Below are 18114 nucleotides of genomic sequence, written 5' to 3'. Positions count from 1 at the left end.
TTAAGGTCAAGATCCCAAGTCCAGGGCAGTGCATCACACACAGCAGACCCCACCCCAAGAAAGATGTCATATTAAAACCATCCATTCACTTACCGACTTTGAGAAAAGTTTTCAGTTCCAAGGGCCGCAGAACAGGCTGCTTTTCTATCCGGCCATAGGTTTCTGCTATGCTTTCTACTTCTACTTTCGGGCATTTAAATAGCTCATAAGTCCCATCCCGATTCTGAATAAAACTTCGGGTAATTTCCAAGGGCATCTGGACACAGACAAAAAGCAAAGAAGGTAGAAAATAAAATTTCAACATAGACCAACATTTAGATGACAACAGATAGTTTGCTTTATTCAGGGGTTACTCCTGGCTCTATGCTCAGAAACTGTTCCTGGCAGGCTCAGATGACCATATGGGATGCCGGGATTCGAACCACTGACCTGCATACAAGGCAAACACCCTACTGCTGTGCTACCACTCCAGCCCGCTTTTTTTTTTTCTGATGTAAAAAAAGGTCGGGCCCAGCATGATAGCAGTAGGGTATTTGCCTTGTTTACAGCCACCCCAGACGGACTTTGGTTCGATTCCCTGGCATCCCACATGGTTCAAGAGGTCGCCAGGAGCAATTTCTGAGCGCAGGGCCAGGAATAACTCCTGAGTGCTGCCAGGTGTGACTCAAAAACCAACCAACCAAACAAACAAACAAAAGCCAATAAAAGTTAGGTAAATGTGTTTAACCAGCTGTGGATTGGCATATTGTAAATATACTTCAGGCTGGTTGTTCCTAGCCACCATCTCCTGATGGCATCTCGCGTTGAATTTATTCAATATTTCAGTACACCATTTGCTTTAGTTTTTTCCCCCCTTGTTTTCTGTTTTCCTTGTCTAAAAACTATGTGCATCTTATGGTCAGGTGCATCTTAAAGATGTTTTATTAACGGGCCGGAGAGATAGCATGGAGGTAAGGCATTTGCCTTTCATGCAGAAGGTCATCGGTTCGAATCCCAGCATCCCATATGGTCCTCCGTGCCTGCCAAGAGCAATTTCTGAGCATGGAGCCAGGAGTAACCCCTGAGCACTGCTGGGTGTGACCCAAAAACCAAAAAAAAAAAAAGATGTTCTATTAACAAGGAGGATGTCACATCTTGCCTTCTCCCTTTTATCACTCATGGCTTTTCCTCCTCCTCGCTCACTAATAGGAGCAGCAGACTGGCCACAAGTAAACTGCACCTTTCATACTACCCTGCTGCTGGCTCAGCCCTGCTCTGCACTCGTCTCTGCTTCTTCTCTGCTGCTCTGCGAGAGAGAGAGAGAGAGAGAGAGAGAGAGAGAGAGAGAGAGAGACAGAGAGAGAGACAGAGAGAGAGACAGAGAGAGAGACAGAGAGACAGAGAGACAGAGAGAGACAGAGAGAGACAGAGAGAGAGAGAGAGAGACTGGGAAGATTTCAACTTTGCTACTTAATAGTGTGTGTGTGTGAGAGAGAGAGAGGCAGCCACCAGGGTGTGTGTGTGTGTGTGAGAGAGAGAGAGAGAGAGAGAGAGAGAGAGAGAGAGAGAGAGAGAGAGAGAGAGAGAGAAAGGAGAGAAGAGAGAGAGGAGAGAGAGAGGAGAGAGAGAGAGAGAGCACCGTGTATATTGAATGCCATCCCTGAGACTTATCCTGGCAGAAATTGAATTGAATTTTCTGGGGGGTTCTCTAGGGATCATATGGGGTGCTGGGGACCAAACCCAGGTAGGCCATATGCAAGGCAAGTGCCCTACCCACTTTGTTATCTCTCCAGCCCCTAAACTGAATTCTGTCTGTTACTAAACAATAGGTGAAAGAGGTCCTCAATGTGTAGCCTGCTTTTCATCCACAAAATCAGTCTGTGTTGGAGGATGGAGAGATAGCATAAAATAGGGCATTTACCTTGCATGTGGTTGACCCAGGACGGACCTATGTTTGACTCTTTTTATCCCACATGATCCCCTGAGCCTCCCAGGAGAGATTTCTGAGTGCAGAGCCAGGAGATACCCCTGAGTGCCTCCAGGTGTAGCCCAAAAACAGAAACAAAAATAAATGATTTACTAAAAAAATAGTCTGTGCCAATGCCATTGGGGAGGTGGCATGAGGGGAGGGAGTGAGAGACATACCAGACAGAAGCTGAGCTTCAGAGCTCTTTCCTCTCACTTGTCCTTGCTCTCGGCTGCTAAGGGGCCCCTCTGAATGCTACTTGTTCCAGGTTAAAGCTATCTCTGTGACATCCTCCATCCTGTGTCTAATGAAGTTAGTTACTTAAGTTTTTTTTCTGTTTTTTGTTTTTTTTTTTTTTTTTGTTTTGATTTTAAGGCACACCTACTGGTGCTTAGAGCTTATTTCTTTTTTTTGGGTGGGGGTCCACACCTGGTAGCACTCAGGGTTTACTCCTGGCTCCGTGCTCAGAATTGCTCCTGGCAGGCTCGAGGGACCTTATGGGAGGTTGGGATTCGAACCACCATCCATCTGCGTGCAAGGCAAATGCCTACTGCTGTACTATCTCTCTGGCCCCCTCAGAGCTTATTCTTGGCTCTGTGCAAGTGCTTTTTATGCTAGGTATATGCTAAGTTCACATGTAAATTCTGTAGAGACCGAATAATTTTTCTTCTGGATACAATAAAACAAGGGGGGCCAGAGAGATAGCACAACAGCATTTGCCTTGCAAGCAGCCGACCCAGGACCTAAGATTGTTAGTTCGAATCCTGGCGTCCCATATGGTCCCTCGTGCCTGCCAGGAGCTATTTCTGAGCAGATAGCCAGGAGTAACCCCTGAGTACTGCTGGGTGTGGCCCAAAAACCAAAAAATAAATAGGGGGTGGGAAAATAAATAGTAAAAACAACTAGGGCTGGAGTGATAGTACAGCAGGTAGAGCATTTGCCTTGCACTGCGGCTGACTTGAGTTCGATCCCTGGCATCCCATATGGTCACCTGAGCCTGCCAGTATTAACATTTTTTTATTTCTCCCCTCCCCCCCAGGATTAACTTCTGAGTACACAGCCAGGAGTAACCCCTGAGCACCACTGAGTGTGGACTCCTCCCCCCCTCCCCCCCAAAAAAAAACCCCGTAAATAGGGTAATGTATCCAGGCACATTATTATAGGGAAATAAATTACAAATATTTTTTAATCATCTTGAAAAATACAAGTTTTTTTTGGGGGGGGGCGCCGGAGAGCCTTTCATGCAGGAGGTCATCGTTTTGAATCCCGTGGTCCCATATGGTCCCCCGTGCCTGCCAGGAGCAATTTCTGAGCGCTGTCGGGTGTGACCCAAAAACCACACACACACCAAAAACAGATGAAAAATACAAGTCTTTTTTTTTGTTTGTTTTGATGCCACCTAGTGATGCTCAGGAGTTACTCCTGGCTCTGCACTCAGGAGTCACTCCTGGTGGTGCTCAGGGGACCAGATGGGGTGCCAAGACAGAAGCCAGGTTGATTGCATGCAAGGCAAGTGTGTTTACTGTTATGCTATCTTTCTGGCCCCTGAAAAACATATTTTAAAATGTGTACTATTGGGCCAGAGTGAGAGTAAATGGGTAGGACACCTGCCTTGCATATGGCAGACCCAGGCTAGAACTAAATTACATGTTGAGGAAGAGGGGACAATTGTGCTTGAACTACTGATTAGTAAGTATTATATAACTGTAAATCATTTATATACTTTCTAGTTGCCTTCCAGTTAATCTAGGCTTCACTTTAATAAGCAGCAATCATGATTTTACAAGAAAAATCATTGACATATTCTGATCCCACAGAGAAAGAAAGACATACTTTTTTTTGGGGGGGGGGGCACACCCGACAGTGCTCCAGGGTTACTCTGGCTCTATACTCAGTAATCATTCCTGGCAGGCTCAGAGGACCATATGGAATTCCAGGGATCAGACCTAGGTAGGCTGTGTGCAAGGCAAACACCCTACCTGCTGGACTATGGCTCTGACCCAAGTATAGATATTTATAGATACTTGTTCATGCTATAAGGAATACCCATTAAAATTAGAGATTGAGGGTCCGGAGAGACAGCACAGCGGCGTTTGCGTTGCAAGCAGCCGATCTAGGACCAAAGGTGTTTGGTTCGAATCCCGGTGTCCCATATGGTCCCCTGTGCCTGCCAGGAGCTATTTCTGAGCAGACAGCCAGGAGTAACCCCTGAGCACCGCCAGGTGTGGCCCAAACCCCCCCACCAAAATAAATTAGAGGTTGAACTAGAAAGCCAAGAATATCTCTGAATGACCGGAGAGATAGCACAGCGGTAAGGTGTTTGCCTTGAATGCAGCTGACTCGAACAGATGGTAGTTCGAATCCCGGCATCCCATATAGTCCCCAGTGCCTGCCAGGAGCAACTTCTGAGGGCAGACCCAGGAGTAACCCTTGAGTGAGCTGAGTGTGAAACCCCCCCCCCCAAAAAAAAAAGAATATCTTTGATAATCTCTTAATATGAAATAAGAAATTCTCAGGGCCAGAAAGATAGAACATCGGTAGGGCGTTTGCTTTGCACATCTCCAATTCAGGATGGATGGTGGTTCGAATCCTGGTATCCCATATGGTTCCCCCAAGCATGCCAGGAGCGATTTCTGAGTGCCAAACCAGGAGTAAACCCTGAGCATCGCTGGGTGTGACAAAAAAAAAAAAAAAAAAGATATGTTCAAAATAAAAAGAAACTCTCTCTCTCTTTGGTATCTGTATTTTTTTTTAATTTAAATTTTATTGAAACCATTGTGATTTACAAAGTCCTTCACAGTTGGGTTTCAGACATACAATTAATCTCCACCGGTATTCCAGTATGACAGGCCCATTTTAAGTTTAGATTATTAAAGTTTGGGTCTCTTGGTTCCAATGGCTTGGATATTTAGTTCTGTCCTTTTTTCATTTTTTTTGTCCCCCACCCCCAGTTTTGTCCTTTTTTAACACTACCAATGCACCTAAGACCACTTGATCCCAGGGCCCCTATCCTTTCATATTTGTGTTTCTCCTCTTCCACTCAGTTTCTTTTCTTTTCTTCACTATACTCTGGGGCCAAGGGTAATTCAAGGAACTTTACAAACATATTTCCCATACCTGTTTCCCTCTCTTCTGTTTGAGGCCCTCCCACTACTACTGTAGCGATAAACTCTTACCTCTGGTGTATCTAGGATTTGTTTAACTTGTAGGATATTAGTGATATGCCAAGTATACTTTGAAAATGTTCCCAGTGGCAAGGCATCTTTCCGAATAAAAGCTTCAAAGTAAAAAAGAGACAAAATTAGACAAAGAAAAAAAATCTCCTTTTCTCGTCTATTTGTTACCCAATTTCTAGACAGTTCAGTGCAGTGAGTTTTGGGGTGGGGGATATCAGTATTGTTGTGGGGCATAGCTGGTAGTGCTTGTGATGTTCAGGAGCCCCAGGCCCACCTCAAGCAATGCTCTGAGGTTGGCCCATGTTGTAGGCTTCCTTTAGTGCTGGAATCAGCACAGCAAACACAGTGCTGTACCTTCTGAATTGTGTCTTTAGCCCTAAAGAGATCTTTCCTTACCAACTCTCAGAGCTTTAAAAAAAAAAAAAAAAAACATTCAAGGAGCTGGAGTGATAGAACACCTTTAGGGCATTTGTCTTGCACGTGGCTGACCTGGGAGGGACCTGGGTTCGATCCCCAGTATCCCATATGGTCCCCTGAGCCTACCAGGATCAACTTCTGAGCATAGAGTCAAGAGTAACCTAAATGCTGCTGGGTGTGTCCTCAGAGTAACCCCTGAGCACCGCAGGGTGTGGCCCAAAAACAAAACAAAAAAACAAAAAGACAAAACAAAAAAAAAGAAACATTTACTTGGGCTGGAGAGATAGCATCGAGGTAAGGCATTTGCCATGCATGCAGAAGGTCAGTGGTTCGAATCCTGGCATCCCATATGGTCCCCTGAGCCTGCCAGGAGCAATTTCTGAGCATAGAGCCAGGAATGATCCCTGAGCACTGCTAGGTGTGAACCACCCCCCCAAAAAAAAAGAAAAATTTACTAATGAGAAAGAGAGGGAAAATAAAAGAAAATTTTACTAAGAAATAAATGCTGGGGCCAGGGAAATAGCTCAAAGGGCTACAGCACATATTTGTACACAAGAGGCCTGAGTTTGGTCAATGGCACCACTTGGTCCCCAGACTAATGCCTGGAGTGATGCACATGACCTCAGCTGGGAGTAGCCATGAACACGACTGAGTCTGGCCCAAAACAAAACAAATAAATGATAGAGGTAAATATATAATATGGTTTAAAAGAAATGGGACAACTCAAATGCTAGAGATATTTCTGCTATAAAAGTCTTTGGTTATTTAAGATGCTACTTATTTTTCTGCCTTGTTTGGCAATATTTCTCTGTTATAGGGGCCGGGCGGTGGCGCTGGAGCTAAGGTGCCTGCCTTGCCTGCGCACGGACCGCGGTTCGATCCCCCGGCGTCCCATATGGTCCCCCAAGAAGCCAGGAGCAACTTCTGAGCGCATAGCCAGGAGTAACCCCTGAGCGTCACAGGGTGTGGCCCAAAAACCAAAAAAAAAAAAAAAAAAAAAAAAAAAAAAAAAAAAATATTTCTCTGTTATAAAACAGTATCTTTCAACCTCTTACAACTTTAGATATATTAACAGTTAAGCATAGACTTTAGGGAGGTAGGGGATAGGAAGGGAAACCGGGGCCATTTGTAGCAGGAAGTGTACACTGTTGTGGGATGGGTGTTGGAATACTGCATGACTGAATACTGTATCAATGTCTTTGTAACTATGCACCTCATGGCAATTCAAAAAAAAAAAACTGGGACCAGAGTGGTGCCACAAGGTGTAAGGTGTCTGCCTTGTGCATGCTAGCCTAGGATAGACCGAGGTTCCGGTTCCGTTTGATCCACTGGTGTTCCATATGGTCCCCCAAGCCAGGAGCAATTTCTGACCACATAGCCAGAAGTAACCCCTGAGTGTCACCAGGTGTGGTCGAAAAACAAAAACAAAAAACAAAAACAAAAACATAGTATGGTCCTTACCTGGAGCCCTGCATATAAAATGAGGAAGAAGAAATTTTCATCACTGGTACTACATTCCCCCAACCCCCAGCAAAAGAATAAGGCGATTGTTTTGCATGAGGCCAACCCTGGTTCAATTTCTGGAACTACAAATGATTTCTTGAACCAGGAGTGATCCCTGAACACAGTCATGAGAAAGCCCTGAGAACTACCAGATATGACCCTAAAAAAACCTTTCTCTGTCTTTGTCTCTCTCCACATCTCTCTCTCTGTCTCTTGCTCACTCTCAAAATCCCAGAGTCATATGCATTGGGGGAAGAGCCAAAGACAAACACCCAAATAAGTTTTACCATCCCAAGATTTGTGTGTGTGTGTGTGTGTGTGTGTGTGTGTGTGTGTGTGTGTGTGTGTGTGTGTTTTGGAGGTTTTGTCTTTTTCCTTACTTTTAAAAATTACAGCTTGTAATGCTTTCTTTTTTGTTTTGTTTTGTTTTGGGGTCACACCCAGCGGCGGCGCTCAGGGGTTCCTCTTGGCTCTATGCTCAGAAGTCGCTCCTAGCAGGCTCGGGGAACCATATGGGATGCTGGGATTCGAACCACCAACTTTCTGCATACAAGGCAAATGCTTTATCTCCATGTTATCTCTCCAGCCCACTGGTAATGCTTTTTCTGAAATTATTTCAAATCTAAAAATATCAAAAAATTTTGGGCTAATTTAATAGTACAGCAATAGGGCACCTGCCTTGCATGCAGCTGATACCAGTTCAATCCCTTGAGCCCACCAGGAGTGATCCCTGAGCACAGAGTCAGGAGTAACTCCTGAGCACTGCCAGTGTGGCCCAGAATCAAACAAAAAACCTAAAAATGGCAAACTTTTTGATGAGCACTCTTTCTTTTTTTGTTTTGTTTTTGGGCTACATAACAGGGTTCAGGGCTTATTATTGGCTCTGTGCTTAGGGATCACTGCTGGAGGGGCTCAGGGAACCATCCAGGGTGCAGGGATCAAAACCCTGTTGGCTGTGTGGAAGGCAAGGAAGGGCCTTACTTGCTGTACTGTCACTCTGGCCCCTTGGGGAACACTTCCATTGCATACTTTCAGTGTTTGTTTACAAAGTTTGTGTTCTCTGGGTCTTTTCAGGAACTCTTTCCGGCTGGAGTGTATACAGGCCTTTGATGGTGATCATCATTTTTGGTAATCCAAGACTAAGCTGGCTACTGGGACTAGATGATTGTCTTAATCCTGAGGATTCCATTGTTTTGTTTGTTTGCTTGTTCTTTTTGGGTGGTGGGTTACACCCAGCAGTGTTCAGGGGTTACTCCTGGCTCTGTGTCTGAGAGAAAAATCACTCTCAAATTACAAATTACTTCTGAGAGGCTTGGGGGAACCTATGCCAGGGATCGAACCTGAGTGGCCATGTGAACGACAAATGCCCGGGGCCGGAGAGAGCCGACCCAGGACCTAAGGTGGTTGGTTCGAATCCCGGTGTACCATATGGTTCCCTGTGCCTGCCAGGGGCTATTTCTGAGCAGATAGCCAGAAGTAACCCCTGAACACCGCTGGGTGTAGCCCAAAAACCAAAAAAAAAAAAAGAAAGAAAGAAAAGAAAAGAAAAAAGACAAATGCCCTATCCGTGTGCTAGTGCTCTAGCCCCAACCGTGCTCTTTTTCTATACACAATTTGCTACAGTCAGGCCATCTGTTGCTATTTCTGAGGTACATCCATCCCATACCTGTGGTGGAGTTTGGGAGTCGTTTTTTTGCACTCCCCATGGATATTCTCTGTTGCAGGGCGTCAAAAAAGGACTGAGGAATGTGGAACACCAGGGGCTCTGGCTTTCCTAGAAGAGATGAGAAAAACTCATTTAGAAGCCAGAGGAACAGCATGGGAGCTTCTTCCTCCTGCCTTGCAAAGATGTGGTCATGAATTCAAATCTCTGGTATGCCAAATGTGATCCTGGCAGCCCTGCTGTGTGCAAGTGCCTGTGTGATTTGAGATTTCTGGAATACCATAGTCAGGTGTGGATGTGTGTATGAGTGTGTGTGAGCACCAAATAAAGGGGCTTGGCCTTTTATGATTTAAGAATCGTAATGAGGGGCCAGAGAGATAGTATGGAGGTAAGGCATTTGCCCTACATGCAAAAGGACGGTGGTTCGAATCCCGCCATCCCATATGGTCCCCGGAGCCTGCCAGGAGTGATTTCTGAGCATAAAGCCAGGAGTAAACCCCGAGCACTGCCGGGTGTGACCCAAAAAACAACAACAACAAAAAAAGAGTCGTAATGAAAAAATACATAAGCACCACAGTCAGGAAGTATAAACTCTGATATGTACATGTAAGTGAACTACAGCAACCCCAGCAAGCATCATAGCTGTGACTGGAACACCTCACCCCATAGTAAAAGCTCTGGTGAACATAGCTGTAGGGGTGCACACCTCAGAGAATTGTGTGAGTGTGTGAGCATCTTGCTTGATGTGCAAACCATAGACACCACACAACAGCAACAACAAAAATTAAGACAAGGGGGAGGGAAGTGAGAATTAAAAAAAATTTTTTTCTTTTGTTTTTTCGGCCACACCCGGTGACACTCAGGCGTTACTCCTGGCTATGTGCTCAGAAATCACTCCTGGCTTGGGGGACCATATGGAATGCCGGGGAACATTTTAAATTTGGGGGGAATTTTTTTTTGAGGGGTGGCATACTAGCAGTGCTCAGGAGTTAATCCTGGCCCTGTACTCAGAGATCACTCTTGGTGAGCTCAAGGGATCGAACCCAGGTCAGCCTTGTGCAAGGCAAATATCCTACCTGCTGTACCTCTGGCCACAAAAGAGTTCAACTTTAAAAAATGCTCAATAGCTTAGTTGTAGCAGAGAGAACTGTAGCTTCTATCTTCTGTCTGCCTGAGTACAACTTAAAGAGTAACCCCCCCTTTTTTTTGCTGTTGTTTTTGGGCCATACCCTGCAGTGCTCAGGGGTTACGCCTGTCTCTGCACTCAGAAATCACTCCTGGGAGGCTCAGTGACCATATGGGATGCTGGGGATTCAACCCAGGTCTGTACTGGGTCGGCTGCGTGCAAGGCAAACGCCCTACCACCGTGCTAGCACTCTGGACCCTCTACTTGGTTTTTTATTTTTCTGGGTCACTCTCGGTTCTCAGGGGCGAGTCCTGGTTCTGTGCTCAGAAGTGAAAAAAAAAAAAAAAAAAAAAAAAGAAGTGACCCTAGGTGGTGTTCAGGGGACTATATTCTATGCTAGGAAGATCTAACCATGCTTGGCTGCATGCAAGGCAAACACATTAAAACCTACACTATCTGTCCTGAATGCTGAATCAATTAACAGGCACTTTCTTTAAGCTACTTTATTTCACTCAAGAGTTTTATTTTCTGTGGGCCTGTACACGACGAACTAAAGCAAGCCTGCCAAGCAGAACTGAACAGAACTGCAACACAAGTTCCTACTTTCACAACAGCTAAACTGGGTGACAAACACTTACCATCAAACTGGTAGTGCATGGTTTGGTGGATGCGCTCCGTAACACTGGCCAGCCAGTCTTGGAAGGATAAAGTCACTTGTGCCTCATCTAGTAGCTGACCACAAGCTAGGAGAAACCAAAGAAACTCATCAATAAATTATCTTTTCTACACAACAGACAGTTAATTTAAGTTTGGAAAGCTGTTTGTAGAGAGGGGGAAAAGAACAAGGAACTAAAACTCAAAAGAAATTAGAAACATTCAGTGAAATGAAAGGTTTGAGATTTTGGAGAAAAATCCAGCTTAAAAATAAATGAAAGATACTGGGACTATAGGTTTAAGATGACAGTCTGAAGCCTTTCAGTATTAAAGTGCAAAAAGACTGCCTTGCAGTAATCTATCTTTTGGTCCGACTCCTGATGAAAATAACTGTATGTTCACAGATCTACCATTCTTTCTATGCTCTCTAAAATATCTTCAGATGTCTAAAGCAAATCTATGATTTTTAGATTTCGGGCCACACCCAGTGATGCTGAGAATTACTCCTGACTCTGCACTCAGGAATTACTCCTGGCTTACTTGGGGGACCATATAAAATGCTAGTGACCAAACCCAGGTCAGCTGTGTACAAGGTAAATGCCCTACCTGCTGTGCTATTGCTGCAGCCCAGCATATCTACTTTTATAGATATATGATGTATAATTACGGGTCTTGTGAGAGTTCAGGTTATTCTGATGACAAAAAAATATTTACTATTTTTTGTTGTTGTTTTTGGGTCACAGTGGGGTTGCTCAGGGGTTATTCCTGGCTCTGTGCTCAATAGTTGCTCCTGGCAGGCACAGGGTCCAGGATTCAAACTACTGTCTGTCCTGGATCGACTGACTGTGTGCAAGGCAAACGCACTACTGCTGTGCTATCTCTCCGGCCTCAGGGATCACTCTTTTTTTTTTTTTTTTTTTGGGCCACACCCATTTGATGCTCAGGGATTACTCCTGGCTAAGCGCTCAGAAATCGCCCCTGGCTTGGGGGAACCATATGGGATGCCGGGGGATCGAACCATGTTCATTCTGTGGCTAGTGCTTGTAAGGCAGACACCTTACTTCTAGCACCACCTCACCGGCCCCAGGGATCACTCTTGACAGTGGTCAAGGTACTATATGGGATGCTAGGGATTAAACGCAGGTCGCAAGTGTGCAGAGCAAGTGCCCTACCTGCTGTACTACCTCTTCAGCCCCTACTTCCTTTCTATAAACATTTATTTCCTTAATTAACTATATTTGGTCTCCTTATCTTGTCTTCAGACCCACAGTGACAGCAAAAACGACATTATTTTTCTTTTCTTTTCACACCCTCACCTTTAAAAACTTTATTTCTTTTACGACGCTAGGGCTCAAACTCGGCCTCACACATGCAAGGCAAGATCTACCAATGAGTTAACAACGCTGGCCTATAAGATGTAATTTGGGGGGGGGGGGTGATTACACTCATTGTACTCAGATGCTACTCCCAGTTCAGTGTTTGGAGGTTGCTCCTGGTTGTGATCAGGTGACCATGTGGGGCCTCCTGCATGCAAAAGCGTGCATTTGGTGCTGAGTTATTCCCACTCTGATTTTCTGGCATTTTGGAGAAAAATGGGGTGGGGACATAGGGTAAGGACACCCAGAGATGCTCAGGGTTTACTCTCTACTCAGGGAACAATATGGGGTGCTGAAGATTGAACCCAGCTCAGCTGCATGCAAGACAAATGTACTCTCTCTCCAGCTCCCGATTTCCTGCCTTTTATCTTATTCCAAAGAAGGAAACTTACCCTGCCTTTTTAATGAAGCAACAACAGGCTTCTTCAGGCCACTTTTCCTTAGATTACTGCTCACTGCTTCTTGAGACAATGGACTATTCATCTGTGCACCTGTACCACAAACCATTATTGTGTTTAATAACAGACTTGTAGAACAAAACTGATTAGATCTTTATTTTTTGTTTTGTTTTGTTTTGTTTTGTTTGTTTGTTTGTTTGTTTTTAGACCACACCTGGATGTGTTTAGAGGTTACTCTGTGCTCTGCACTCAAAATCGCTCCTGGAAGGCTCAGGGAACCATATGGGTATTAAACCTGGGTCTGTCTCAGGTCGGCAGCATGCAAGGCAAATGCCCTACCGCTGTGCTATCGTTCTGGCCCCTCTACTTGGTTTTTTATTTTTCTGGGTCACCCTTGGATCTCAGGGGTGAGTCCTGGTTCTGTGCTCAGAGTGATCCTAGGTGGTACTCAGGGGACTATCATCCATGCCAGGAGGATCTAACCATGCTTGGCTGCATGCAAGGCAAGCATATTAAAACTTACACTATCGGGCCCGGAGACATAGCACAGCAGTGCTTGCCTTGCAAGCAGCTGATCCAGAACCTAAGGTGGTTGGTTCAAATTCGGTGTCCCATATGGTCCCCCGTGCCTGCCAGGAGCTATTTCTGAGCAGACAGCCAGGAGTAACCCCTGAGCACCGCCGGGTGTGACCCAAAAACAAAAACAAAAACAAACAAACAAAAAAAAAAACTTACACTATCTCTCTGCCCTGAATTCTGAATCAATTAACTAAACAGTCACTGCTTTTAAGCTTTATTTATTTTTGGTTTTTAGGCCATACCTGGTGATGCTCAGGGGTTACTCCTGGCTATGTGCTCAGAAATTGCTCTTGGCTTGGGGAAACATATGGGACGCTGGATATCGAATCGAGGTCCATCCTGGGTCAGCCACATACAAAGCAAACACCCTACCGCTGTGCTATCACTCCGGCCTCTGAGCTTTATTTTTTGATTGATCTTTATTTATTTGGTTTTGGGGTCACACCCAACAGTGCTCAGGAACTACTTCTGGCTTTATGCTCAAAAATTGTCTCCGGCAGGCTTGGGGGACCACATGGGATGCCGGGATTCGAACCACCGTCCTTCTGCATGCAAGGCAAAAGAACACCTTACCACTGTGCTATCTCTCTGGCCCTTATCTTTATTTTTAAAATTTAGTAGTCATACCCAGCAATGCTCAGGACTTTCTCCTGAATCTGTACTCAGGGATCACTTCTAACAGGGTTTGGGGGACCATATGTTGTATGGATATCGAACCTGGATCAGTCAAGTGCAAGGTAAGTACCCTACCAGCTGTATTATCTCTACAGCCCTATTGAGTAATTTTTTTTTAGTATAAACATCTTTCTAGGTGCACATGGTGTCTGAACACCTGCCACCTACATCTCCCCTCTTGAGATGTGACTCCCACTTTCCTATTTTCATGCTGGGCTGTGTATTGGGGCTCCTTCCATGTTTGGAGAAGTCCGTACTTTCTCTTGAGTGTGTTACTCCCTCCCAATCCTTCCTAAGTACCTCCAAATAAAACTTGTTTTTTTTTGTTAATTCAAAACAATTTAACAGGGGCCGGGCGGTGGCGCTAGAGGTAAGGTGCCTGCCTTGCCTGCGCTAGCCTAGGACGGACCGTGGTTCAATCCCCCCGTGTCCCATATGGTCCCCCAAGCCAGGAGCGACTTCTGAGCGCATAGCCAGGAGCAACCCCTGAGCGTCACCAGGTGTGGCCCCCCCAAAAAAAAGCCAAAAAAAAAAAAAAACAATTTAACAATAAAACAAAACAACATATTTACATATTTCCAGGGAGATACACTAAAATTATTCATTGTTTATTTATTATTATGGTTACTGTTTTTTTTTTATTCATGGTACTGGGGATGGAATAAGATCACTATTCTTGGGTTTTATTTTGCAATTATTTATTTTGGTTTTTGGGTCACACCCAGTGGAGCTCAGGGGTTACTCCTGGCTCTGCGCTCAGAAATCTCCTCTGACAGACTGGGGGACCATATGGGATGCTGGGAATTATACACCGTCTTCTGGGTTGGCCACATGCAAGGCAAAATGCCCTACCGCTGTGCTATCTTTCCAGACCCTTATTTTGCGATTATGCCTAGTGGTACTCAGGACTTTCTCCCAGCGTTGTGCTCAGGAATCACTCCTGATGGTGCTTAGAGAATCACATGCGGTGCTCAGGACTGAACCAGAATTGGCTGCCTGCAAAGAATAGGCCATGTGCTTTGTATGATGGAGCCATAAATTTGGTACCTGCCACCATGTGTCCTGAATATCACTCACTGGAAGTGATTTCCATGCACAGAGCCAGGAGCAACCTCCAGCTCTGTTGCATCTAGTCCCAAAAATGAACAATGAAACAAAAAAAAAAAAAGAAGAAGAAAAATCTTTTCTGAACCAGACGGGTATCTCTAAGGGCCAGTACATATTTTGCATACTAAAGACTGGGTTCAATACCATGTGGTCCCCTGGGCAACATAAGGAGTAATCACCTGGACACTGCCACAAGTGACCCAAAATATATTTTTAAAAAACTTGCTAATTTTTTTTTGTTTTTGTTTTTGTTTTTTTGTTTTTGGGCCACACCCGGCGGTGCTCAGGGGTTACTCCTGGCTGTCTGCTCAGAAATAGCTCCTAGCAGGCACGGGGGACCATATGGGACACCGGGATTCGAACAAACCACCTTAGGTCCTGGATCGGCTGCTTGCAAGGCAAATGCGGCTGTGCTATCTCTCCGGGTCCAAACTTGCTAATTTTAAAGCAAAAATATTTTAGTGGGGCCAGAGCGATAGCACAGTGGTAGGGCATTTGTCTATCACGTGGCTGACCCAGGACAGACCTGGGTTGGATTCCCGGCGTCCAACCAGGATGTGATTTCTGAGTGCATAGCCAGGAGTAACCCGTGAGCGTCACTGAGTGTGGCCCAAAAACAAAAACAAATTTAATTTTATATTTCTAAAGTATTTATGTTTGGGGTTGAGAGATAGTAATAATGAGCAGGGCACTTGCTTTGCATATGGCCAACCTGGGTTCGATCCCTGGTACCCCATATGGTCCCCAGCATCCTAGGATTCCTGAGAGCAGAGCAAAGAGTAACTTCTCCCTGAACATTGCCAGGTGTGGCCCCAAAACAAAAGCAAACAAAAATTTTCTATTTATCTAGATACCAATGACTTTGGAATTTTGGGTCACATATGTGGAACAGGCTTTCTTTCATTTAGAGTGTAGGTTAAATTACATCCTAAGGCATTTCAATATTATATGAATACTTAACACTGGTTGTTTTTGTTTTTTAGGTTTTTGGGCCACACTTAGCGGTGCTCATGGTTACTTCTGGCTCTACACTCAGAAATTACTCTTAGCAGGCTCAGGAGACCATATGGGATGCCAAAGATCAAACCCAGTTTGGCCCTATAGAATTAATCCTAAGGTTCTAAAGCCAGGACACTGGAGAGACATGGGCTGGAAGCAAACATCAACCTAGGAAATAATCCATACACAGACAAATACACAGGAGAGAGAAATGAATTCAGAAATTCCAACACAAGGGGCCGGAATGGTGGCACAAGCAGTAGGGCATTTGTCTTGCACACAATGACTGAAGGACCACAGTTTGATCCCCCGCCGCCCCATATTGTCCCCCAAGCCAGGGCGATTCTGAGCGCATAGCCAGGAGTTACCCCTGAGCGTCACCAGGTATGACCCAAAAACCAAAGAAAAAAAGAAATTCCAACACAAATTCCAACAAGCCTTCAGCCCCTAAGAAGCATCAACCTCTGTGGGAAGTCCAGAAATGCAAAAGAGCGTTTTCTTGAAAATCTGAGTATTTATTAGGAAGGAACAGACCACTTGGAGGTGGGCTTAGGTGGTCTAATCACCAATGCAAGGTGCTACATTCAAAGATGTTTCCAACCAATGAGAAACATGGTATATACTGAGTGATTAATCCCACAACACTTTACCTGCTGTGCTATTGCTCCAGCCTGGAGACTGTTGTTATGTGAATTATAAAGATTAAATATATTAGTGTGTATATATATGATACTACATATTGAAATATGCAAGAAGAAATCTATATTCCTATATTAATGTATAAAATATAATTAACCACTATCAAGCATTTTGTTTTTTGTTTTTTGGTTTTTTTTTTTTGGACCACACTCTGCAATGCTCAGGGGTTACTTTTGGTTCTGCACTCAGTAATTACTCCTGGTGGTACTCAGGAAACGATATAGGATGCAGGGGATTGAACCCAGTAGATGAATGCAAGACAAACCTGCTGTAGTATCTCCACCCCCAAGTGTTTTTGTTTGTTTGATTTTTGGGTCACACCTGGTGATGTTCAGGGGTTACTCCTGGATTTGCCCACAGAAATTACTGCTAGTAATTACTGCTCAAGTGCTCAGGGGATCATGAACTGACTGCCTACAATGAAAGCACCTAACCCACTGTACTATTTCTCGCAGGCCACATCAAAGTTTTTTTTAAACACTATGAATGAAAAAAATTTATTTTATTTTAAATTTTGGTTTTGGGGCCACACCTGGCAGTGCTTAGGGGATTATTCCTGGTTCTGCACTCAGGCTCGGGGACCATATGGGAAGTCAGGAATTGAACCCCGGTCTGTCCTGGGTCGGCCACGTGCAAGCAAATGCCCTACTGCTGTGCTATCTCTCCAGCCCTATGAATGAAATTTCATAATACTTTCCTTGGGCATACATGTAAGACCAGAGTTAGGGATGTGGTTTAGTGCTACAGTTTGGGACCTTGGCTGAGTCCCTGGCACCACATGGTCTAGCACTGTAAACCTGAGCACCCCTAGGTGTGGTTCAACTAAACAAAAATAACACCATGAAACCCACAAACAAAACAAATGGCTTCTTACTCACCAGACACCTCCTCCTTTTTCCTCTTTTTTGGCTTAGAGGCAGTGGACTCACAAGCTGAAACTGTTGATTCTGAATGGCAACCTAATTGAGGTATAATAACCTCTTTAAGACCTAAAATAGAACAGATTTTTTTCAATTACTAACATGATCCAAGAATTAGTATGGGCTCCTAAAAAAAAAAATGCAAATCAGGGGCCAGAGAAATAGCATGGAGGTAAAGTGTTTGCCTTGCATGCAGAAGGACGGTGGTTCGAATCCTGGCATCCCATACGGTCCCGAGCCTGCTGGGGGCAATTTCTGAGTATATAGCCAGGAGTAACCCCTGAGCATTGCCGGGTGTGACCCAAAAACAAAACAAACGAACAAAAAATCAGGGACCAGAGAGATAGAATGGAGGTAGGTAGGGCATTTGCCTTGCATGCAGATGGACGGTGGTTCGAATCCAGGCATCCCATATGGCCCCCCGATCCTGCCAGGAGCGATTTCTAACCATAGAGCCAGAAGTAACCCTTGAGCGTTGCCAGTTGTGACCCAAAAGCCAAAAAAAAAAAAAAAAATTACAAACCAGACCTGACATCTAGTACGGTTAAGAGAGCTAGGGATTAAGGTGCTTACCTTGCAGGTACCTTTTCCTGGTTTCATCCCCAGGATCATATATATATATATATATATATATATATATATATATATATATATATATATATATATATATATATATATATATATATATATATATATATATATATATATATATATATATATATATATATATATATTCCCAAGTACTTCCAGGAGAGACCCCTGAGCACAGAGCCAAAAACTATTCCTAAGGACCACTGAGTATGATCCAAACTCCTTTCCAAAAAATAAAAATACAACCCTCTCCCCCAAATTATGGAGTGGACTGTTTAGACTGCTA

General features: G+C 44.4%; 1 protein-coding gene across 1 annotated transcript in view; it reads right to left on the bottom strand.

Moving 5' to 3' along the window:
* The window catches only part of C12H2orf42 (chromosome 12 C2orf42 homolog), a 36701-nt gene that overhangs the window by 7922 nt on the left and 10665 nt on the right, over positions 1-18114 (bottom strand). The window contains exons 3-8 of the mRNA XM_049785052.1: positions 17196-17306; positions 12253-12351; positions 10469-10573; positions 8708-8815; positions 5122-5222; positions 94-256 (exon numbers count right to left, since the gene is read on the bottom strand). Coding sequence (XP_049641009.1) covers positions 94-256; positions 5122-5222; positions 8708-8815; positions 10469-10573; positions 12253-12351; positions 17196-17306 — 687 coding nt within the window. The remainder of the gene's footprint in view (positions 1-93; positions 257-5121; positions 5223-8707; positions 8816-10468; positions 10574-12252; positions 12352-17195; positions 17307-18114) is intronic.

This window comes from Suncus etruscus, chromosome 12 (assembly GCF_024139225.1).
Source record: "Suncus etruscus isolate mSunEtr1 chromosome 12, mSunEtr1.pri.cur, whole genome shotgun sequence".
NCBI lineage: Eukaryota > Metazoa > Chordata > Mammalia > Eulipotyphla > Soricidae > Suncus > Suncus etruscus.
Note: the sequence above shows the minus strand (reverse complement) of the source record. Positions and strands in the feature narration are given on the sequence as shown.